Consider the following 26,604-nt stretch of genomic DNA (forward strand, 5'->3'; position numbering starts at 1 on the left):
TAAACGGATGGACCGATTGACTCCAAACTTGGTATGTAACAGTTTTTGGAGACTCTCCAGAGGGGTTTTAGGAATTAATTTTTTTGGACCAAAAATAACGGTACCTGTCATACAAAAATTTCGGAAAAGTTAAATTTCACGAAAACGGCTCCAACGATTTTGTTAAAAAAATTCCAATGTTAGATTTTAAACAAGGTCTATCTTTTGAAGAAAAAATTTTTGTTTGAAAATCGTTATTAACGGTACCTGCCATAGGACCGCTTTTTTCAAATCGGATTTTCTGCAAAATTACTTATTGTATTTCAACGAAATTTTTTATACAAAAGCATTTATATAATTTAAATATAAGCCAAAAATAAAATTTTTTAAAAAATAATTTTTGGATTTTTAAAAAAATTTTGAAAATTTTTTTTTGAAAAATCAAATTTTCGAAAACGGGACATTGAATTTTTTTGAAATTTTGTTTTTAGATGTTGATTAGTGATTTCTACATAATGGTAAACCAATTTTATTTTTGAACTTTTTTTTAAAAAAATTATTTATAAAAAATTAGTTTTTTAAAAAACGGCTCTAACGATTTTGAAAATTTTTTTTCTAAAAATGCACCTTAATATATCAAATAAAACTGCATACTTGTTTTGTGGGGCGATTTGATTTCAGATATTGTTTTATTTTTTTTTTGAAAAATGAATTTTATTTTTTTTTTTGTTTTTTTTTTTTTTTTGTTTTGTTTTTTGTTTTTATGTACCTACATTTCCCAAGTTCCTATATAAAAAGTCTTAAAAATTTAAGCAACTTCAACTCTAAGAGCAAGTTCGTGCGACCCAGTAGTGCATTTTATTTTTATTTGGCATCAAAAATCATTTTCATCGCTATTTCTTAAAGAAAATTAAAAATACAAAATGGTGACTTTAAAATTGAGGTCAGAAAAGAGCATATAAATGTATTTAATTTTCTTTTTTTAAATCATTAAATAAATTGGAAGTTTAGCTCAATATCAAAAAAGTGGTAGAATTTTTTTTAAAACAATGTCCAATTTAACCCGAAATTTGCAAAACCGAGGAAAATTTTATGGGTAGATAACATTAGGTTATCACGATAATTAATGATCTTAACAAATACATAGAACCATAATTTATATTTTTCTGAAAGATTTTGATTTGCTGAATTTGAATTAAAAGTCAAAAAAATCTATGAAATCACGGTTCTGAGATATACATACACTGAGGGAAAAAATAAATTAAAGTTGAAACGTCTTTGTTTTAAAGATGAACTACTTTGATTTATGTGACTTTAAGGTACGAAACCATGAAAAATTAACCTTTTTTCCACGTTGATTTTAAAATGTTCATCTTCAACGCAAAATCATTCCGAATTATAGTTGAATCAATGTGGTTTTTATTGATTTAAGTTGTTTTATGGTGGCTTTTCCCTCAGTGTACATAATTTCTCATTTCAGAATTTGAGAGGTTTCATTAATTTTGTTCAAGAAATCAGCTTAATGGGTTAATTAAATAGGTAAATTTAAATGCAATAATGCTCAAACTAACTTATTTATGCATAAGTGGTCTCTTGCGGCTTAATTTTGTAGTTGTTCGTTACAAATCTAACTGTTTTTTTTTTTTTTTTCAATAAAAGCCCAAATGTATGCTCAACTAAACAATAATAATTTGAAGCTAAGCTTTCAGTTTAATCTAAAGCACTCACTTAGGTGAATTTAATAATAATAAATTGAGCAGTCAAAAATCTTTTACTAATGATTTTGAAGTTGCATACTTGTAGGCATCTGTTCTGAATTCCTAATCAAAAGCTTCTAACTGACCTTTTATCAATAACTGCTAGCTACTTAAAGTATCGTATTGGTTTGATTGAGCGTATAACTTACTGTTTTGAAATATGCTCTTCATCGATGGTAACATTATTAACTTGGACGATGGAATGACCGGGCTCTTTGTGCACATTTCGACAGCCTTTGAATTCTTCTTCTTAGGATTTGGAACAAAACATTTTATATGTAGAACTTCGGAAGCTATATTTTTTTTGTTTATCTCGCTTAAACCATCTATCCCACATACAAAATTTTTCGAAAACGGCTGCAATGATTTTAATTACATTTGAAAAACTTAATAAACAAAAAGAGTTTTCTTTAGTTATCGCCTTATGAACTTCCTAAGTAAACGAAATACAGTACCGTCTGTGTGAATGTGAACTTAAGGGAATTTCAATTATTGTTAACTTACAATTAGTCCAAATCAAATCATTAACTGCTTATATTATTTCTTCAACAAATACAAAAAAAAAAGTCGTTTAAGGGCCAATTTTTCAATAATCAGATAAACCTCAGATAGAGCTTATTCCTAGGAGTAAATTTTTTTTTTTTATATTGACATTTATTCCTCTGATAGTCTATCTGACAATTGAAAAATCAGGACTAAGAAAAATTTTTCAAACAAAATTGATATGCCAATTTTAAGAAATTATTAGTTGACATACCTACCTATAAATACAAAGTTTCAGAAAACTCATTGATCTGTTATAAAAAAAATTGATTTTTCAAGTACAAAAATTCTCAAAACTGGAAGACATACATATATGTAAATACCTAAACATTATGGTTTTCAATGTATGATAAAAATCAATAGAGGAAGTTTCCTTTTATAGGCAAATTTTTTTTACTCAAATTCTTTTTATATTGACAAAAATAGTACTCAATGTGCTTTTTGTTTACTTTTTCACTCAAAATTTTACTTTTAAATCGATTATTACAATATTGACTGAAATGCAAAAGCTTGATTTAAAAGTAAAAATTAAGTGTAAAATTCTAGCTTTTAAATTAATTTGATGGATAAACAACATCTGTCGTCATATACCAAAAATTGTAATTTACAAAAAATGTCATTTATTTTTTGCGCCATAATTAACGTACTCTCCTCATAACAATTAGATTCTTATTGAAAATCATAGTGAAGGTATAACTTCTCTATGTTTTAAATTATGTCTGCCGAAATATAAAAGGAATTCAGTTTCAGTTGTTCACGTTTATACTTTACAATTTTCACAGAAAATATTTGTGCAAGGAAATGGGGCTTCACAACTCATCTCATCCTGATACCAAATGTTTTATAAAAATTAAAATTTTTTCAATGAATTATTTTTTTTATTTTCTTCGAAAAAAATATAATTATTTTCTTATGCTATATATTTATATAATTATAAATTTGCTTAAGACTAATTTTTATTAAATCAACAAATAAATAAATAATATCACACACATTTAAAAAACAAATTAAAATAAACTTAATAAATATTAATTTTATCTAACTAACATCTTAAAACTATTTTTTTTTTTTCAACCTTACAAACATTTTTTTTAGTAGTTATTTCTCCTAAAATTATTAAATTAATTACTTAATTAAATAAAAAATAAATAAATAAAATTTATAAACAACTATTTTCTTCACGAACTCTTCTGTCTCATTGCAGATTTTTCCGGATATGGAGTTGTTCCTGTTGGATTCATAATATAACTTCCTGTCAATCTTTGTACAAGACGATTAACTGCACCCAAAGCTGACATTGGAATCTGTACACAAAAAAAAAAAAAAAACAAACAAACAAATTAATAATTAAAAAAATCATAATAACCATTTTTGTCATTTAAAAAAAAAAAAACTTACCTCAAAAATACTATCAATAAAAGGTCGAAGACTAAAAGTTTCTTTATTAGCCTCATTGGATGGTTGCATCAAATCTAGGTTATGATTTGGTGTCTGAATCCAATATGGTATCTCGATTGCATTAAGAAAAGTTGACTAAAAAAATTTACAAAAATTTTGTTAAAACTCCAAATAAAAATAGGTCAAATGTAAGACAAAAAAAAATAAAACTCACCTCATTTATTGGAATCAAGCTGCGACGATCACCTCTTGTGTAGCCATTGGTTTTGGTAAATTCTGTCACCAAATGGGTCGTCACGATCAACAAGATGAACCAAACAAAACGATCCATTGCTGTTATAAGAAACTGTAAAAGAATTAAAAAAAGAACAATTTAAAAAAAAATAAAACCTTTTTAAAGAATACAATTAAATTTACATCATTGTAATGCATATTTTTTTTTTTTTTGGTTGAACAAAAAAAAATTCAATAAATTTTTAAATAATTTTCCCCGAAAAGTAAAAAAAAACCCTCGAACGAACTTTGAAAGACAGAGAGAAACTATCAAATTGCATCTATGAACTCAACTGTGCGAATGTACATTGCAAAGAGTACAAGATTCAAGTCAGAATTCTCAAAACAGCTTCTATCTACGACGACGACGACGAGTACACACCACAAGGCCATGAGTGTGTAGCTTGGAGCTGGGAAAGAAAAAACCGAAAAACCTGCACCTATTGGGATCAGCAGGGTAAACGTTCTCCAAAGCTCCATGCATATAAGCAATCAATTGGTTCTTAAGCCAGCTGTTGCACTCTTTGATGGAGTCGAGTCTTTTTTTTTTATTTTGTTTGGTTTGAAGATATTTCTGACCTTAATTCATTCGTGCGCAGCCTGAAGTGAAGTCGAAAGTTTTGATCGTTCGAAATTTTATTCTATAGATACTTTTTTTTGTGTGTTTGTGTTTTACTGAGAGTATGGCTCAGATGGAAATTGATTTAAGTGAACGTGTGTCACGTCCATCAAGTTGATGTAGTCACAGTCTTCGTGGGCTTAAAAATTCCTTAGTTAATTTCATTTTCCGGGTCAATGTGATGATAATAAATTCAATTGTCAGGGGAAGGAGGTGTATGAATGTATCTTGTGGACAAAATATTGCAGACCATAAATTCTTTCAAGATTTTGTTTAGTTTTGAAGGTAAAAAACTTTACTTATATAGATTTCGTTAAAAAAAATTAAAGATTCTGTACAAAAAAGTCAAAAGAAATGAGAACAATAAACGTTCTTTTGACTCAATGTGCCCCCAAATTCTCCTATTGTTGTACCAAATTAAGAATTATTTCTAAAGTCATAAATAAAAATTAAACAATATAATGACAACACACGCATTTTGAATAATTAAATATAATTCTTAATCCATTTTTGGAGATGATGTTATTATTTTATTAGGTTGTTCCTACTCAGTTTTTTTTTCGTACTTTTTGTCTACGTGATTATTTTTGGATCGACTTTTTATGTCTTTCTACTTCCAGGTTTTTAACTATTCAACTATTCTTTTATTAACATGCAATAATAATAATAATTGGATATTAAAATAATATGACGTCAGAAATTTTGTAGTTTGCCGAATTAACATACGTTAGGGTTTCACCTGCCGGCCGGTATGATATTTTTGTGTACTAATTTTGTTAGGTTTTACTTTCAAAGCTTATTCATGCGTGAAAGGCTTTAGGGGGAGATTGTTTTTTTTTTTTTTTTTTTTGAGTGACTTGGTTTTTTTATTTGTGTGATATTGGTCATTATTGTGTTTAGTTGTATCTTTTTGTGGTTTGTATTTTTGTTTAGATGTCATAATCTAAAATCAGGGTGGTGGGGTTTTTATAATTTTGCTGGAAAAAAAAATTGCGTAAATTCTGTAGCACAAAATTGTGCGATCTTGGAAAACGATCCGAAATTTAGAATATATGAACAAAAAAAATAATTATAGCACATTATTTTTACTTGCCTGCTTAAAAAGAAAAATCAAATTTAATTTCATTAAAAAGAGGATTAGAAAAGATTTTATTTTTATATTTATCTTATTCTTATTTTGATTTAATGTGTACATGTTACCAATTCATGATTGTAGCGAAAAATTATTAATAAATAAAAATTAATGATCTTCCTTCTGTTTTAAGTAACTCTATGTCTTTAATTTATGCCGATGACGTGAAAATATTTCGAAAAATTGACTCAGTAGCTGACTGTGAACTTCTACAAGAAGATCTTCAAAAATTCTGGGAATGGTGCAATACTAATCGTCTGTCTTTAAATATTGACAAGTGTAAAATAATGCGTTTTACACGCAAACACAATGTCCTGTCATATACTTATTTGTTGAACACGTCTCAATTATGTAGTCTTTCAAGTTTCTCTGACCTCGGTGTGGTGTTGGATTCAAAACTTTCATTCACTAACCATTACAATTATATTATAAAAAAAGCTAATCAGATGCTTGGTTTCATTAAAAGATTTGCTCGTGACTTTCGTGATCCTTATGTGCTTAAAATTCTGTATGTTTCATTTGTTAGGTCTATTCTGGAATACGGTTGTATTGTATGGGCCCCATATTACGCGGTTCATGTCAACAGAATAGAATGTGTTCAAAGAAGATTTATGAGATTTTGTTTACGTTTTCTTCCCTGGTCTAGTAGGATTGATTTGCCACCTTATTCACATAGACTTCAACTAATAAATCTTCCATCTCTTTTAAGTCATCGAGAGTACTTGCAATTCTGTTTTATGGTGGGAATTGTTGGCGGAACAGTTACGGCTTCATCGATTCTGTGTAGATTGAGTTTTAGTGTTAGTCGTTCTAGCTTAAGAAGGCAAATGCCTCTTTGTAATATTTTTAGTAGATCTAATTATGGGGCCAATAGTCCTCTCAATATTTTGATAAATATCTTCAATAAAAACTATTTCTTAATTCAATCAATAAATGTTAATGTAAAATCGCAAAATTTTAAGAATATGTTCTTCATCCATTACAATTAAATTTATAAAATAGATTTAAGTATTTATAAGTATATTTAATGTACATAATGTTATAGTATAAGAGATTGCTGCGTTAGTATTTAACGTGTTGAATAAATAAACACTACATTTAAACGAGAACAGTTAAAAAGAAATTTGTTTGGCTTATCTTTCCAAAATTTGGAATAATATTTTTAGAATAGTCAGAAAAAAAGCAGTAATTTTTTCTCTGATGAAACTTGATTTTTGGATAATTTATTAACGTCTAAAATTCGAAATGGTCAAGAAGTTCAGGCTATATTGTCACGAAAATTTTTATTTAAATAACGGTAACAAGTGTTTGAAATATTCATTTGAACATATTTTTTTTTATATATCATGGAACCCAGTCAACTTTCTTATGGTTACTCTTAATTCATATATGGAAAATATATTTTTTGGACATGTTCATAGCATCCATGCTTTCTTTCACTTTAATTTTTTGACGCCGGGTACAAAGGGGTTAAGTCATAAATGATAGTTTGCCAGAAAATGCAAAGTTAAGCTAATCGATGAATTTTTGAGCATTGATCCTCTTATTTTTAAAGAAAAGAGTTGTTCTAAATTTATGTTATTGATACCAAATAAAAGAGAAAAAAGAGGTTATTCTTATTTCATCGAAACCCGAAAAGTCCAATTTTGTGACTTAACCCCTTTGTACCCGGCGGCAAAGAATTTTATAGTTGATTAGGGGAATTTGATGAGCTTTGGTAGTGATTTGGGTAGGCGTATTGCCTTTCAAAAACAATTCGCCTGATGCGGAAAGCAAAATTTTTCTAACGCCATTGCATTTATTAAGGGCTAAGGCTAGGCGCACACATGCGATTTTGGTCGCGCGATTATTCAGTCGCAAAAATGCATCACAAGGATTTCAATGGCTGTGAACACACATGCTTTCCGCCTTTAAAAATTTGAAAATTGTGTTTACAGTCATTGAAATTGTTGTCATCTAATTTGCGACTGAATAATCGCGCGATCAAAATCGCATGTGTGCGCCTGGCCTTAGAACGATTTTGCTTTCCGCCGACGACGAATTGTTGAGTAGGTAGCTTTTAAAAATTCCCAACTAAATAATACGCTAGCTTTTCTGGGCGAGTGTTGCCGTATTGAAAATTAGGTCCGAAACTTTTTAGGATTCCCGTGTTCATAATAATTGTTTTTTTTTTTAAGGACTTAACTGCAGAAAAAACAACGCAAGGTAGTCATAAATAACAAGTATAATGCACAAACTTGCTCTCAGGCGAAATTTGCTTGGAATGTTTAAACTGCTGAAGTAAAATAATTTCCAAGTTTGAAAGAAATCTCTTCAGTAGATGAAACTGTTGCTCATAATAGAAACAAACTGATATACAAACACTTTTTTTACTTGCGATATAGGTACTATAGGGCAAGTTTAGGATTCGTAAAAAAAATCGAACTCGAGATAACAATTTTACATGACATTACGATGATGGAGAATGCCAAAAAAGTGGGTCCGGCAATTCTGTCTGTCTGTCTGTCTGTCTGTCTGTCTGTCTGTCTGTCCGTCTGTCTGTCTGTAAGAACCTCGAGCTACATCCTAAACTACTGAAGGGATTTTCTTTAAACTTGGTAGTTAACAGTTTTGAGTGATTCCCTAGAGGAGAAATTGAAGTTTTGTTTTTAGGACCAAAACTAACGGTACCTGTAATATAACGGAAACAGAAAAGTTGATTTATTTCAAAAACGGCTCTAACGATTTTGATTAAAATTTTTCTGCTTACTGTTACAGATAAGAGCCTTCTTTGACAATAAAAAAAATATTTTTTGTACCGTTATCAACGGTACCTGCCATAGAACGGTTTTTTTGATTTATGAATTTCTCATAAACGACATAACAGATTTCGACCAAATTTTTAATACAGAAACGTTTAATCAATCATTATTTAAAAAAATTTAAAATTTTTCAAAAACCACATTTTTGGATTTTTAAAAAATATTTCAAAATTTTTTTTTGAAAAATCAATTTTTTGGAAACGAGTTGGTGAAAAAATTTGAAATTTTGTTTTTATGTGTAAATTAATTATTTATTCAAAATTGCATATCAACTTTTTTTTTGAAAAATGTTTGAAAATTTTTATATATAAAAAATTATTTTTTTAAAAAACGGCTCTAACGATTTTCGAAAATTTTTTTCTAAAAATTCCTTTTTATACTAGAAATAAAATGGCATACTTTGTTTTTTTTGTAAAAGATCATTTAAAACGGTATTTTATTATTTATAAAAACGGATTTTATTTTTTTTGTACCACTAACGAAATTCCGTGAAAATGTCAAATTTTCCCTAATTTTGTTCAATAAAAAACTTTAACATTAGAGTAACTTTTACCATAAGAGCAAGTACGTGCGACCCCAGTCGTGCAATTTATTTATTTTTCATTTTATATCTGATTGGTACATTGATTTTTTTTTTTCAACTAATCTTTAACTTTTCCTATAGTCCAAGCGGCGACCTTCGAGTTACGTAGCTTATTAGGTAAGACGTTAAAATTGGTGTCAAATGAAAGATAAGTTGATTCTGAAAATGAAAAAATTAACTTCTATCTGGCAACCCTATTTAAAAGGAAAAGTTGTCACATAAAGATAATTTAAGAAATTTAAAATAAAATCCACCAAAAGTGAACAAAACTAATAAAATAATATAAAAATGTAAGCTGTAGAAAAATTTTTTGAACAACATGGTACAACTTTTTATACACTAAAAGTCTAAACTATACATTAAACTTTAACTGAGACCTTCTTCTTTCTATAAAATGTCGGGTGTCACCTATAAAAAGGTACTCGGAAACCCTACGAAAATGCAAAATACTCCTAAAACACTACTTTTTAGCTAAAGTGCATAATATTTGAATTATATTCTTAAATACATATACATCAGATTTTAGCTCAGACTCTTTTCTATCTTAAAAATGTCAGGTGCCACCTCTAAAAGACGGACAAGTACTTGGTAACCCTACGCAAATGCAAAAAAAAAATCACTAAAAACACTTCTTTTCAGACACAAAAACTCTGAAAAAAAACCTGTTTTGTTAAATTCAAATTGTAGTATCTTTAGAAATACCTATAACTTAAGTTTTCAAAACTTGTTTATTTTTTTTTATAAATGTAATAAAAGGGCAATAAAAAACATTTTGATAAATTAATTGTTCCCAACTATTAGGCAGAGGAACAATATGTAAAAAAAATAAGAATCAATTATGGGTGGAGGAAGTAAAATACTGTTGCAAAGTTGCAAAGTAGGGAATTTTACAAGAACTGCATTAAATCGATTTTGGATCAACAAGTTACCAAATTCTGAGATCCCTTAAGTTGTCCTATCATCAGCATATGTATTTGGTTTGAACCATTACTTTTGGGAATATCTATTAAAAGAAAACCTTTAAACACGCTTGTGCTTTTCTTCCTTTCTTCTAAACATTCAAGGGCCTACATGAAAATGCACTTAATAAATAAATTCGTACTAATCTTCAACTGCATTAAAAATTCATCATATAGACAACTTTTAATTTATCACAAAATGTATTGAGTTCACACCTTTCCATCTTTCTACCAAAAATTAAATCTATTTCCTTTTAATAACTTCTCTCTTACCAATGTAAACAACGATTAACCTATAAAAAGGTTATATCGCATGCAAATCATAAAAAAAAAATGCCATTTCGATTTGGCTTACTCATTCAAAAAAGTTTATTTTTACTATTTTTATTGAGAAGAAATAAAAAATAATAAAACTCAAATCAACCAACGCAGATGACTTAACAACACTCAGAAAGAAAGTGAAATATTTCGCAAATTCAATCAAAATAAAAAATAATCAAAAAAAAAAAACTTATGCAAACAAAAAAAATCAAAATCAAAATAAAATGACGAAAAAAATTCGCATTGAATAAAATTTTTTGTTTCTTTCTTCTCGCCATGCAGTCATTATGTCAATATATTTCTTATTGCCAGCCAAAGATTTATTTGAATTCAAATTCAGAAGAAGATGATGCCAAATTCCAAAATTGGTATTTATTGTTTTTTTTTTTTTTTTTTTGTTATTTAATTTATGCAAACATATTTGAGTATTTCATAATATTTTAAAGCTCACGGCGGGGATTGTATATAAAATTAGATAATGCTTCCTGCTTTATTAGGAGTTTCGAACTAATTTGTGTTCAGAGGTGAAGTTCATGATAAATAAAATAACATTTTTTAGAATGTTTTTGATTTGTTATGCACACTTTGAATCGTTTGAATAGAGACGGATTTTTATTCAATCCGAGCTTGAGATAAACGAAATTTTAGACTATATCTGAACACTTATTGTGTTCAGCGGATTATCGTCACTGAGGTTTTTTTCAGAAGAGAGTTGCTTTAGCAGAAAAAATTAGTCCAATCGAATGACACTGAGTGTAACCTACAGCACGTGGTGCGACTTAATTTAGAATTTTGGTAATAACGGCTTTGCTCTACTACAATTTATTTTAATATTTCAAGAAGCCAAAAAAACACGATTTCTTTAAAGGATCTTGTTACGCATATTAATTCTTTTATATTCAAATTAGGCAAATAGTTGCGCGTGCTGTTGATGGCCAGTAAATATTATTATATGCACTAGGCTGACAACTTTTTACTTGAGATAGGTTAAAGACCAGAGTTAATAAGTCATTAAGCAAGTGCTTGCATTCAATGAGTGCAAAAATATATCAATAACTTCAAGCTTGATTAAGTTTTAAAGTGAGTCATTTTTAATTATATTTTTAAACAAATTAAATTATACGTCACGTTTCGAGCTAATTTAAGAGCTTTTAAAATATAATTAAACTAAACCAATAAAAAAAGAAATACCAACTTATAAATATTTGCAGTTTATAAATATAGAATAAAAATACGTATGAGCGGGTCATTTTAAGTTTCCCAACTTAAGGTAGCCGTTAAACGACGTCATTTTCGTGACATTTTTAAATTATGTAATTATGTATAAGTCGATTTTCTGAAAATCAAAATTGACACCAAAAAGTTTGGCAAAGTGGGTGCAAAATAAACATGTGTCAATATGCTGCACTCATTTTTTTGTTTTTCGATCGTGTCTTGTTAAAAAATGAGTTCAAAGTTAACTGTTACATCTAACTCATTTTTATTTGAATGCGAAGTATTTTGGTAAGTGTTATTCTATATGCGATATCGAAGTGTTGTGATAGAAATCTAAAAAAATTTAAATGGAAAATTCTTCTTCAGTTATTTATTAACGATATTAATTAAGTTTTGCAAATGATAGATGGTTTTTTCTATTTTAATTCGAGCTTAGAACTAGTATCTAAAAACTTGATATTTTTGGTAATGATTTTGTTTTAGTATACCCCGTTATTCTGCGATGAATTGAAACTTATGGGTATTTTATATATTCTTTAACACAATGCAACAAAAATTGGGTGCTCTTAGGTGCTCTTTAGAGAATCGAGGGTCAATTAGTTTTTCACTTTCTGATAGAAAATACTCCTTACTTTATGCAATGTTTTTTATTTTTAAAATTAAATTTACTGATGTTATTAGTTTTTTTTATTTTGGGTGATCTTAATTAAGGTTGGGGAAGAGAGAAAAGAAACTGAGAATTGCGTACTAGGGATGAGGAAAAAAATTTGAGAAAAATAATGTCGACAGGCAGATAGTAAGGGCCATTAATCAATTTTTTTAATTTTTGGTAAAAAAATAAAAATAACAAAAACTAGGTTTATATTGTATTTTCTTGTAGGAATACTCATTTTAAACAGAAATAATAACAAAAACCACGAAAAATAATTATGGCCAGGTTTTTGATGACAATACTCCTATGTGCGCCGTTTCACAAGCCCTAACTTTCCTACGTATCTGCATCATATTAATGATTTTCTGTAGGGTTCGGTTTTGTCATGTTCCACTTCTAGAACATACTGAATGCTAATGTTTTTGCATTTCGTTACACCAGGTGAATTTATGCCTCTTTAGCAAAAAAAAAAATATTACTCATACGCCGCAGTGACCGTTAGAGTTCAAACTTTGAAAATTGGTACATATATTGTTACTCCTCCTAAACAATTAGGGTTTTACTTACGAAAAAAATATTTTTAAAGCGTTTAGACCAGTTTAATTTACTAAATCTTAGAGGTGTTTTTTTAAACATTTTTTTTTTTTTTTCAAAATAAAATTTAGTAGTTATGCCATACTGAAGAAATTTAATCTACTCTAGTTGACCAGTTAATACTTAGTTTCTTTCCAAAGCATGAAAAAAAAAGCTTAGAATTACCTTGCACTTTATAAGTAAATCCTGAAATCCTTGAACTACATTTACTATAAGTGTGACTACAAGATGGAATTTCTATCCATATTTTTGTATAGCGATTAAGGTTGCATCTCACGTACGAACTGCAAAATTGATCTAAATATATTGCACTGAACGCATTATTTATTTTTATAACATCTATGTATAAATGTTTTGGTATCGTTAAATCAAATCAACTGGTTCTACTTAAAGAAGAAGCATTATACTCGTAGTCATATAGTTTATTCTATTTATGGTATCTTGTTAACATTGCAACTAAAACCTATGAGTGAACATTTCTTAAAAAAGAGACTTTACGTGAGTTAAGTCACGTATGACCGTAGAGTTTACTTGGCAAACTCGATGCTGAACTTTCAATTAAATTCATGCATTTCCTGTGTTCACTTTGTAGAAAGAGCCTGGCCGAGGCACTAAATATAGAAATATGTAATTATAACCTATTATGAACACTTGAGTTAATTTGATTGTTTTTCTTTTCTTGAATTATGTATCACAACAAAAACATTACTGTTAAAAAAAGAGCCAAGTTATCCTATGTTGAAATTATGCTGGCACAAAAAGTACTGAGATGTAAAAGTGTACCAAGTTCTAAAGTTTGGGTTCAAATTCGTATCAATAAAATTTTGATTGTTCTCTTGACAATTTTTCTTAACCATCGATTTTTAAAGTTATTTCAAAAATTGCCAAGTAAACAATCAAAATTTTATTGATACGAATTTGAACCCAAACTTTAGAACTTGGTACACTTTTACATCTCAGTACTTTTTGTGCCAGCATAATTTCAACATAGGATAACTTGGCTCTTTTTTTAACAGTAATGTTTTTGTTGTGATTTCACTACTTTTTGCAAGGTATAGCTGTAGAATATAAAATCTCTTTATTTGATGAAAATTCAGTGAAAATGGGTGGTTGCCACGCCCCCTGCCTGAACTCAAACTTTAAATTTTTTCCTTTATGTAAACTACCAGCTCCACCATTCTACCAAATTTCAAGATTCTACGACATACAGAAGTGCTCTATAATATTTGATGAAAATTCAGCGGGAATGGGCGGTTGCCACGCCCCCTGGATGAAATTCTCAAGTTTTAAATTTTTTCCTTTGTATAAACTACCAGCTCTACTATTCTACCAAATTTCAAGATTCTACGATAATCAGAAGTGCTCTATAATATATGATGAAAATTCAGCGGAAATGGGCGGATGCCACGCCCCCTGAATTGAAAATCTCAAATTTTCGATTTTTTCCTTTGTATACACCACAAGTCCTATCACCGTGTAAAATTTCAAGTTTCTACGATATCGGGAAGTTCTCCATAATTTTGATGATCTGTCAGTGAGTCAGTGAGTCAGTGAATCAGTGAGTCAGTGAGTCAGTGAGTCAGTTACGGTTTTTGCGATTTTTGAAGCCCTATATCTCAGAAACTACTCATCGTAGGAGGCTGAAATTTTGTGAGGTGTTTGGTTTTGACGTTGACGAGCTCAACAAATGTAGTGAGTTTGAAATTTCTAGCATCTTTGGTGTGGAAGTTAGAGGGGGGTCGAAAATGGCCTGAGTTGTTTCCTGTAAATAAGGGTGTAGTGCCAAAGTTGCTAGAGAACTTGGCTGGGCACTACCGTGCCCCTTGATAAATGATCATAATTATACCAATAACCAGTAAATGAAAAGTAGAAACAATAATTGAAGTTGTCTTTAAATAATGTTTGTGTTAATTTAAAAAAAAAGTGCAAAAGTTTACTATAGTAGAACTTCAAATTTGAAGTTAATTTTTTTTATGTACCTAATCTTCATTTTTCAAAGCCTGATAATTTTTATAAAATAGAAGCTAGAATTTAAGCATATTTACCCGTATTTCGTTAGACAATCGAATGAAATGATATAATTATAAACTCTTGAATGGAAACTCTGATGGGCTCCAATTTGTCTGTAAAAGAATATTCCTTTTTGTTGTTGCAAATTAACAAGAAACTACTAAAGACTTTTGGACTCATTATATTTGAAATCATAGACAGGGGAAAGAGGGTGATGAGACCCCTTATCATAAAGCTATTGACCTATTACAACTACAAAAATTAAAATTAACGAATATGATGAAATCAAAACAAAACAAAAGATCAATTACCTCAAATAGCAAACCAACTGAACTTGTCAATCAACTCGGTCATATAGTTTTGGGTTGGGGATTACCAATTTAACAAACTATTTTTTATTTAGAAACATAAAAAAAATATACACTAACCGGCATGCAGTTTGAATGAATATTTAATGTAGAGAGTGGATTTATATATAGCAGATGCTATATTGACAATTTCCCTCTGTTTATTTTCACGAGTTTAACGTTGTTTTTAAGCGATCATTTTTCTGCGTGGAAAAAATTATCTAGCTCATTTTCTGCAAGGCCTGGCTTCCATCTTGAATAATGTGAGTTTGTAGATTGAGTCTTTTATTTCGGTAAGTATAGTAAGGTAAAAATGTTCCAGTAAGAAATGGTCCTAAACGGATAGATGGATTTGCTTGAAACTTGGTACAGATGCTTTTTACGTTATTCCCTAGACCCGTTTTTTTTATTTTTTTAATATCTCCTTTTTAACGCATATCTCCCATATAACGTTTTCGAGGTATTGCAATTTTCTCGAAAACGGCTCTAACGATTTTGATTAAATTTGGTATAAGTAATAGACTTATTGATTCTAACGAAACTGCGTTTTTAGTTTTTCGCAAAAAATGCCGAGAACTTAAATATGGCGTTGCTGTTTTTCAAAAATTGACATATTTTTTAGGTTCATATATGTATTTCATCAAAGCATAAGCCAATTTTATTAAAAATTTACGGACATCGTTTTGAAGTATATAATGTAAAAAAAATATTTTTAAAAACATTTTTGAAAAAAAAAAATTTAATTTAATTTTTAAACTTTCGATTTTTTTTCTCGACACTAAACAAAATCTTAAATTTCCAATAGATATTTAAGATAAAGATACTGTGAACTACAAGAGCAAGTACGTGCGACCCAGTCGTGCATTTTATTTTCTTATGTCTGACTTTCCCTTAAAGGACACAATCGATTTGAATGAAATGTTTTGTCCTAAAACATTTGAGTAGCTATTATATTGAAATTAAGACTAGTTTAAAAAAAAAAACATATTACAAGAATTTTTGGACCTACACTGGGGGAAAAAACGCAACGTAAAATGTAAAATGTTCAACGTTGATTTAATGTTGAAAAAATTCCGAAAAATAGTTGAATCAACGTAGTTTTCGTTAATTTTAAGTTGTTTTTTCCCTCAGTGTTTAATTAGCTACGATTACGCTGAAATTATTGCAAATCATGTCGTGTTTTATTGCTTCGTTTGAAGTTTTTTCATAATATGCACTTTTTCTATGATATAAGCTATAAACTGAAAAACAATCAAAAAATTTTGCGGTTTTTCGAAATTGGTGTTGCAAAATTAGTTCTGTTCGGTGCAATTTTTTTATGTGACTGTTCTTAAATGTTATTTTCAAAGAACTATACTCAAAGGCCCGTATGCATAAAAAATAGTAAATACTAGCAATATGAAATTAATAAGTATAAACTACGTTTGATATGCACAAAATGTGGACAAAAAACGTTCATACTTTACAATTTTTCAAGTAAAAGCATTTACTATTTTTTATGCATATGACCCAATGTATTTGCTGACACGAAATAAATGAAGTGAAACATCATTTATAAACAATTTTTAAATGTTTCTTTGTTTTTTGAATTAATTTCTTAAAAATATTTTTTTTAAATCATTTTTGAAACATTTTATTTGAACCAATAACATTCAATACATTATTTGGTTCCTAAATACAGTTTTCTAAAAATTTGTAATGTAATGCAACTAAAGTCATCGAAAGTAAATAATAAATAAAAATTCTTAAATCTTATAAATCAAACTACAATAAAGGATAATTTTTTTTTTTATTTTTTGTAGTTACAAACAAATTCTACATCGTTGTAAAGTTGGTTTTGATTAAGACCTCGAATTGTTTTTTTTTTACACAACACCCTATAGAACCCTACAGAGCAAGTTGAAAAAAGTTTTAAAATTCCGAAGAACTTAAATTAAGGGCAAGTACCAGCCAAGCGAAATTTGTATCATAAATATTTTTTTCGCATCTTGAATCTTGGTGCAATCAAGTTAATTTCCTTGATTTTTGTATTCTGCTGTTTACCTTCAGAAATACGGTCACCCTAGTTATTTTTTTTTTTTTTTTTATTTATTCTTGAACCTTAATAACATTGAATCAAGATATTATTTATACTTCAGCCATCGCATCTCTCTACCTAATTATAGAAACGAACTATCATGTTTTAAGAATAAAATCATATAGTGGTATTGACGTTCCAACTTTATTGATTAATTAACTGTTGGGTTAGAGTATCGTGTCTCCACAGTATAAACAATCTTCTTCAATGACAGAGCTAATCATTTATTTCATTTTTTGTTTATGTTTTATTTTTTTTTTTCTAGTTCAAGTTAAAGGTCAGCCGGCTTAAAAAAAACACGCATTTATCACAACAAACTATAATGATGGAGCACGCAAGAGAGCGCAGCATAATTTACTTTTTTTTTGTTGTTGTTTTTTTTTTTTTAACCTCAAAGATACATCTTCTTGCACTATGGTTGAATGGCCTCAGAAATTGAAACGAACCGGTAGTTTATTTAATATTAAATAATCTGGTGTGGAAAAATTCAAAATACATTAAAAAGACAACCTGAGGTTTCGAATTCGAAGATTATAGAATAATTATTATTTGACGGAAATCATATGCAGACCGGAACAGAATTAAGGAACCTTGGTTTTTAACATCGGCCGCGCACGGCGCTGGCTATCATCTTCGGCCCTGTTCAGGTATTCGGTGAATGATGATAGTGTGAATGACAAACAAAAAAAAAACAAAAATAAACAACAGATACATATAATTATTTGTTGAGAAGATCAAGATGTATACGATATTTTGTGATTGAAGAACCTTAATTATAATAAGTTTTTTTGTTAATTAATAAGCAAGTAAGTAACAAAGCTATAAACTCTAGAGGTTAACAAGATGTAAATTCTATAACTTGCAATTTTAATGCATTTAAAAGATTGTACCTAGAGGTTAATAAGATGCCAATTTTATTTGTTTTAAAGTTTTTTTTTCAATATTTAATTATTTAAATGAGGTGTTTTAAATGCAACCTTAACCTTGTGAGAATATGAGAGAATTTTTATTATTATTGAAAAAAAAAAAAAACGAATTTATATTCATAAAAATGTTTGTTTTTTTTTCTGTTTATAGAAGCAAACGGTTACGTGAGAACAATACGTGGGTTTCGGCAGAAGGTTTAAATTTTTTGGTAGTTTAAAAAGTAATACAATGTTTGTGATGTTTAAGAGGAATATGATAACGCCATCAAAGAGAATTTTTATATGATACTTTTGGACTATGATTTCATTTAAATTTAGCCATGAAAAAAGTTTGAAGAAAAAAAAAACTAAAATCTGTTTGTCATTTTTTAGATACCTATTTTAAAATCGCTGGTCATAATTTTCTTAAGGAATTTTATGCTCATAAAGAAATGTCATTAAAAATTACTTTTTGTAACTTTTGATTATGGCCCAAAATCCAGATGTCATTTATGCAACTCTGCCGTGAAAGCGAAGACATCAACTAAGTGAAATTTCTTATTCAAACGTTTATTCTGTCCATCATTTTGGAGCCGCCATGTTGAAAAAAAAGTTTATAACTTTTTCATATTCCCCATACTTATAAGCAGGGAACGGATTTGCCTAACTTTGCCATTTTTTGGGGTCATCGTAAGAAAGTATTGATTTTATACAAATTCGATTCATGTCCTCCTGATTTCATTTTGCCTTTTTTGCACATCAGAGCCTTTTTGTCTTTTTTCAAATTTTTTCTGTTTTTTTTTCACTTTTTGGTGTACCAACCTAAGTAATTTTTTTGAAAAAATCTTGAAACTTTTTTCTACAAATCATAACACCATGAAATTCATTTAGCTTCAGTTGACACTACTTCGTTTAAAAACATGACAGCAAGAAAAGAAGTTTCTTTGCACTGAGAACATTTGAAAAAGAAAGTTGGAAGATAGAGTAAGTACGTATTTTGAAATTCTTTGAACTACAACACTTTTTTTTCTCCACACACAATCGCATAAATCTACCTATATCTAATTGGGCAAGTGTTCCCGATTTTAAAGAATAACTATAAAAGAAAATTTGGAAAACGCGAATGGACCGGTTGCAAATGAAGTGTTGAAAAAGTTCACTACTGTTTTCAACTAAAATCATTGATTTAAAATCCTCGAACAAATAAATTCAGTAATTAAAAATCGAAGGAGGCTCTTACCTGAAAACTTTAAAATATTATTGGTAGTTCAATGCTATTTTATAATTAAATATCAAACTGTTTTTCTTTTCTTTTAATAAATGTATGTTTTTCTAATTATTTTATAAATGCCTTTTTTTGCCTTTTTATTGTTTTTATTTGCCTTTTTTGATTTTTTTTAGGTCATAAAAATCCTTTCCCTGCTTATAAGCTTCCGTGTACTATGAATTTTCGTCAAGTATTTGGTGTTGTATGATTTGACGGCAAAATTCCTCAAAGGCACCACTGTGAACCGGACTAAAATATAAATAAATGTAGCGAAGGTTTAAACTAAAAGTTTTGATTTTGATTTTTGTACTCTCTATAAAAAAATAATTTTTGCAACCAAATAAGTCGATTAGGTCAAAATTTGATACTATGAAGAAAAAAAAACGGAGGTAACTCTTGTAATGATTTTTGCAAAGTTCATTTTTCAACTAACTACAAACTTGTTTTGAAAAGCAGACCCCTTTTTTCAATCAACCTTCTTTAAATTAAGTCCTAAAAATCATTTCAAAGGGGATTCTGGGGCACTCTATTGACTCATCAATAAAAAGTATTTCAGAAAATACTTGAGAAGTCAATCTTACTTTTTTGTGTGACAATTTTCGAAATGGATTATTTATTCAACTCTCAGCCTTTTGTTAAATAACAAAAGATAGAAATACTTAACAAATACTTGTGTGGCAAAAAAACTGAAATAGTTCAAAGGTAATGATAAAAAAATATTTGTTCTATATTCTATAATTATTTGTAAGCGTTTTTTGTTCTCCTTACTTCTTTAGTAGAATAGAATAAAGAAAATACCTGTTATTGATTCTTAATATTTCTGACATTGTTAATTAATCATTAAAATATAAAATATATTTTCAAAGCATTCACAACAAAGAATTTTTGTCACAATCATTGTCCTATTGTTTGTGAACAAATACATAGTGGGTACCTCTACATATCAATTATATATATATAATATATCGCTTAAAAGGTTTTTGTATTTATTTTTAAAGCTATTGAGAAATTATTAGCCTTACAAACAAATAGTAAATTCATTGTTTGTGAAGATTATTATACTGCCAAAATTAAAAGACATTGTCAATTATACAATCTTATGAGAAATAAAAATATTTTTTTTTGCAGTTCGGGACCAAGTACGTTTTTATGAACTTATTGAACATAGAAAAACTTCACACCTCGCTTTTGTTTTTGTTTTTTTTTTTTCAATATAGTCGTACCTCTGGAGTTTGGAAAAAAAAACCGCTTTGCAGTCGCTGCCAAAATTCTAGTTTTGTCAATTTCCAAAAGTCTTTCATACAAAATAAACTACTCCATTAAATATAGTTTTAAATTTTTTTAAATACATGTCAAAAATATGCTTAAAATCGATGTCCAAATTAAAAAAAAAAAATTGAAAAAAATTGGAAAAAAACACTATTTTTGAAATTGTTAAGCTTATGAATTCTAGGTTCTAAACCAACACCACATATTTTGTATATCATTGCATCGGTTTTTAATAATATTATAGTCGATAAAACTCAAAAGATGAACTAAAAAAGCGTGGCAACCCTATGCCTTGACAAGATAGCACTAGGCAAAGTTTAATCTGACAAACTTCCAACTTTTCACAATTTTTCACTATAAATTTTAGTTGCACAATAGGTAATACATTTTTTTTTTTTTTTCAAAATTTATAAAATTGTTTTAAGGAAGACAAATGAGAAAATTATCCATACAAATTTCGAATTTGAATAAAGTTCGTTTCAACCTCATTTTCACGAAATAAGCTGGAATATGAATTAAATATTAACTCTAAAAAGTAATGGACACACATTTTTAATTAAAGGTTTTTTCTTTTTATTTCTAACGAGTATGTAAGGCGTTCTCAACTATTTTTACTAATAAAATGACCACCCTAATGCACCTGGGCATGCTATGTAATGTTTCTTAAAAATATTCCTTCTACCTACTTATGTTTTTTTTTAAGGTTCGCAATCTAGCAAGATCATTGCCAGTTTAAAAAGCAATTAGAATTATTATCTTTATCATTATTAGTTCTAGAATAAAAAGAATTCTAGACTAAAACTAGTTTCAAAGATCCAAAGCACTTCCCGAAAAAAAAAAAATAAATAAATCATACGGAAGTGCAAAGTAAAAATAATTGAATTGAGAAACTTTTATTGAAAACAAAATCTGAACCCTTTTTATAACTCCTTGACCTCTTCAATTAACATTACAATAAATCCTTCAAAAGGTATTGTAAATAAACAAACACAAGTAATTCATCAAATTAAGTTCAATCAACTCTCAAGTATTTTTTCAGTTTTACAGCAAGCACAACAATAAATTGTGAAAGTGCAACACCAAATGGAAAGTGATCCACTTTATTTAACTTTTATTTTTTTTAACCGACAATAAGACTCTTCAAAGTTTCTTACCTTATCCAATGCAGTACTCATGATTGTGAAGAAAATTTATTTAGGTTAAACTAAAATTATTTGATAAAAAGGAGCAAATTCAACTACTTTGAAATATTTTTCAAAATATTGTTTGTTTTTCTTAAAAAAATTCAATGACACAAAATTGAATTAAAATTCACAGCCGGTAGACACACAAGTCGTGATTAAAAATTTAATTTTAAAAGCAACTATAAATTGCTTTTTTTTAGGAATATATTTAAAGATCGCATACGCACGGTTAACGTTAACTTGCTAACTTGCTCCGTACGGTAAGAGCTTATTCGATGAGTAACTTGAATGGACTGATCAAATGATCACGATGATACTCTGGAAATAATATATTGATAAAGATACACCGAAGATAGAAAGACGGAAGAAGAACAACAACAAAAAATTTAAGCAACAAAGTATGCATCTTTCGGATACAAAAATATTTTTGGCTCTTTTGACTTTCTTTTAACGGACTTATGGTTAAAAACAGATGATCACAAAGTTTCCCGTTTAAAAGTTCAAAAAGATTTAAGTTTTATTTTATTTTAAGAGTGGGGATATAAACAGCTGTTGGCTTTAAATTGAATTCGCCGTAAAATCAATGGCAATATACAAACAAAAAAAAAGTACACAAGACAAAAACTGGTTTAAGTTTAACTCACTTTGTTTAGACTTATTTCCTTGAAAGCTTAGTATCGATAACAACACGTCTTAGTGTTTAAGTGAATTGGTATAATTTTTGGTTAAAAGCTTTGTTTTATTCACCACGGTTTGGGTTAATAATTTCAAATTGTAACAAATAGTTTAAAATGTCAACTGTGTCAATTGATGAATTTAGACTGAATAAATTTTGGAGGATGATTCTGATATTTATTTAAAGTTATTATCAGATTTGGGATTCTATTTGTTTAATGGTGTAATTTAGTTAATTTTTTAATTGTTTAACAATTGCTTCTAAAAATATTTTATATGAATTTGGAAGTAAGTCAAGGGCAAAATGCATTATTTGACAAATTTTTTTTTTTATAATTGTAGACACACATTTAAGTGTCATTGCTAAATGAATAAGAATGATTATATTGTTGTTACCAATTTAAATGTTAAATTGTTTTGTTTCTGATTCTATGTCAAGGTTATTATCACTCGCATCATTAACCTGATCAAAGTGATAAATTCATACTAGTTATAGTTAGTTCATTAGTTGTAGTAATAACAAGTTGAAAATGTTATGGTAATTCAGAATTTTTATCAATTCAAGTAGACAGAGTAAGAAGCATTCTGAAACTATAACGATGACCGCAGTTTTTAAGCTAAAACGCTAAACCATTACAGATTTTTTTAATTTTTTTTTTTTTTTTATTTTTTTAATTTTTTCGAGATTAACAAAATCATTAAAATAAATAACTTAGTTTTTTGTTCATGCTAAAATCAAATCGTACTAAAATTGATTTCGAAATGCATTTTTAAGTTGTTTTTGAAAATGTTTATCTAATTATGGTTGATGTTGCCCTTCTATTCAAAAAATTTAATTGTGAGAAAATTGCTTCTACCGCTGTCCTTCACTTCCATTTATGTTTTTTTTTTTTTCTTTCAATAACTTAGGCAATCATGATATCATTAAACAAATTTTCTGAAAACAAAAAATTAGTTTTGTTTTCAAAATATGGTTTTAAGACACTAATAATTCAAATTTTACTTTAAACTGTTACTTGTCTGAACTAAAAGGTTTTTTTATAAAGATTTTTAAAAATTTAATGACACATTTAGAACAAAACCTTCGTGTTGGGCACTATTAGCAGCCTTTGAAAGAACCGAGTGCGGCTGACGCTTTGATCTACTTTAAAATAAGGTACTTTATGCTGCTTGGAAAATCTGTCATCAGTAGAATTAGATGTATGTAAAAGTGGGTCACTGTGATGTACAGTACTTTTTTTTTCGTCATTTCCAACAATATTTTCGGTAATGCTTTGAACAAAAAAAAAAAAATTTTTTTTTGAATCAGTCTAATGTAGATAAGATTTGAGGATATCAGTTGTGAGAATCCTTTTAAGAACATCAGAACATCCATTAGTTACAGTTATGTATCTAACTTAAATGATAAACTTTTTATGAACAAAAAATGTTACGCATACACCGCAGTGTCCCACTTTTACACAAGATAAATTTAAATTAAATAGTTGAAAACAGTATACAATGTTTTCGCTTATTTTGAAAATTGTAAAATTGTAAGGCAAAAACGCACTCAAGCCTCAAACAAATCTCGTCCCCGTCTTTATATTAACCCCGCCCGACTTAGTTTTCATTTAATTTCATTTTCATATTTTTAAAATCGTATGCTTAGTAAATTTACGGGGTTTATTATACTTAACTTTGGATTTTTGCTTAAAAAAAAATTTTTGTTTTTAAAACTTATAACCACAGTGAGCCTGAACAAGTTTAAGGTTGACCTAAAATGACGACAAAAACTAAAGATGAGGCTTTGTTCCTGAAGGCCTCAGCAATAATAATCCGTTTTTACCAAAATCGGATTAGCTTCCTTTTTCGAGATACCCCCCTTAAACGTGTTTTTTTCGAGAAAAATTTATATCAACGCAAGGCTCGAGTACGATAACTTAGGCGCCGAGAATTGAAAACGGTTTTTAGTTGAGGTATTCAATACAATCATTTTTGGTCTTGGGAGGGAGGGTCTATGCCCCCCCTTTAGGCGGGAGGGGCAGTTTTCTAAAAAATCAAACAAAAAATTATTAAAAAACAATGGCAACACTTACAGTTAGGAATGATACCTTTTTCAAAAGCTAGAATTGTACACTTAATTATAGTTTTTAAAACAAGTTATTTTAAACAGTTGTTTTCGAAATAATCGATTCCAAAGTCAACAATTGTGAAAAAGAAGTTTAAAAAAAATACATTGAATACTATTTTGTCAAGACTTTGGGTTTCATTACGGGATAAATTGATAAAGTAAACTACCTCAATAAATTCCTTATCAAATACTGAAAACCATATGTTTCTATGCCTTCTAGTTTTTGAGAAAATTGAAAAATACGAAAACTACTTTCTTTATCTTATTTTTATTTTCTTGGCTATTTTGCTTTGCCATTATCAAAAATTAAAAAGTACTGTGCTTAATCTACTTCGATTCCATGAATTTGTTTTATTTCCATCTAAAATTGGACCTTAAAAATAAAATTTCTTAGTACCAGTGTGGTACCAGAACGCTCATTAGTGAGCCTGATAAAGAAAGTAGTTTTCGTATTTTTCAATTTTCTCAAAAACTAGAAGGCATAGAAACATATGGTTTTCAGTATTTGATAAAGAATTTATTGAGGTAGTTTACTTTATCAATTTATCCCGTAATGAAACCCAAAGTCTTGACAAAATAGTATTCAATGTATTTTTTTTAAACTTCTTTTTCACAATTGTTGACTTTGCAATCGATTATTTCGAAAACAACTGTTTAAAATAACTTGTTTTAAAAACTATAATTAAGTGTACAATTCTAGCTTTTGAAAAAGGTATCATTCCTAACTGTAAGTGTTGCCATTGTTTTTTAATAATTTTTTGTTTGATTTTTTAGAAAACTGCCCCTCCCGCCTAAAGGGGGGGCATAGACCCTCCCTCCCAAGACCAAAAATGATTGTATTGAATACCTCAACTAAAAACCGTTTTCAATTCTCGGCGCCTAAGTTATCGTACTCGAGCCTTGCGTTGATATAAATTTTTCTCGAAAAAAACACGTTTAAGGGGGGTATCTCGAAAAAGGAAGCTAATCCGATTTTGGTAAAAACGGATTATTATTGCTGAGGCCTTCAGGAACAAAGCCTCATCTTTAGTTTTTGTCGTCATTTTAGGTCAACCTTAAACTTGTTCAGGCTCACTGTGTAACATTATTAATTTTGTGTAAGCATTTCTTAAAAATATTTTTAAAAAATGTATTTTATTTTTTTATTTTTTGCCTATTCTGAAACTAAATTATGTTTTAATTTTTATTTCAGTACCATGATAAGTGTGGTAAAAAAAAATAAATGGATGGTCAAAAGTTGTAATTTAAATAGTCAACTTAAAAAAAAAAATTAAGAAAAATTTTAAAGTTTTTGATGCCAACGTCTCTAACAACGCAACGTCTCTAACGACAACAGTTAACATTTTTCCACTATTAAATAAATATGTAAACAGAATTCAACATCAAAATGTTGCTAAAATATTTTTCACATTAAAAAAAAATCCAGTCATTTGGATCTACCTTATTCTACCATTTGCCATCCCGCATAAAATACCCAACAATGGATTTTCCTAATCTAGCTTTTCATTGCAAATATTAGCTTGGAAACCAAGCTAACATTATTCATGAACCTATTTTCATCTCACTATATTTTCTCCCTGAAGTTCTTGGGTCAACGTTTCTCAATTAACTTTATAAGTTAACATGTCATGTGCTTTTTCAAATAAAGTAGATTTATTTAAAACTTACAAGTCAATTGCTGCATAAATTACCAGTACTAGATCTATGATTTATTTAACAGCTCAAATTAAAAGCCAATAAAAATGGTTATTGAATAAAAATGTCTTTAGAAAAAAAGTAATAGTCTAGCATAATAAACGGTTATGTGACCAAATTTAATTATTCGTAAAATTCAACGACTCAAGTATTTTGATTTAATTTGAATTAAAGGAATAGATCTTGTAGGCACTTTTCAAAGAAAGGAATTTTAATTTTTTGGCAACATATACAATGCA

General features: G+C 28.5%; 1 protein-coding gene across 1 annotated transcript; it reads right to left on the reverse strand.

The window, feature by feature from the left end:
* Positions 1–3,360: 3,360 nt before the first annotated feature.
* Positions 3,361–21,965, reverse strand: LOC129906734 (uncharacterized). The gene is made up of 4 exons (XM_055982627.1): positions 21,856–21,965; positions 3,892–4,023; positions 3,678–3,812; positions 3,361–3,583 (listed from the first exon to the last, which is right to left on the reverse strand). Exons 1-4 carry the CDS (start codon positions 21,874–21,876, stop codon positions 3,458–3,460), a joined length of 414 nt encoding a protein of 137 aa, XP_055838602.1. The 5' UTR covers positions 21,877–21,965; the 3' UTR covers positions 3,361–3,457.
* Positions 21,966–26,604: the final 4,639 nt, after the last annotated feature.

The sequence above is a fragment of the Episyrphus balteatus genome, chromosome 1 (assembly GCF_945859705.1).
Source record: "Episyrphus balteatus chromosome 1, idEpiBalt1.1, whole genome shotgun sequence".
NCBI classification, from domain to species: domain Eukaryota; kingdom Metazoa; phylum Arthropoda; class Insecta; order Diptera; family Syrphidae; genus Episyrphus; species Episyrphus balteatus.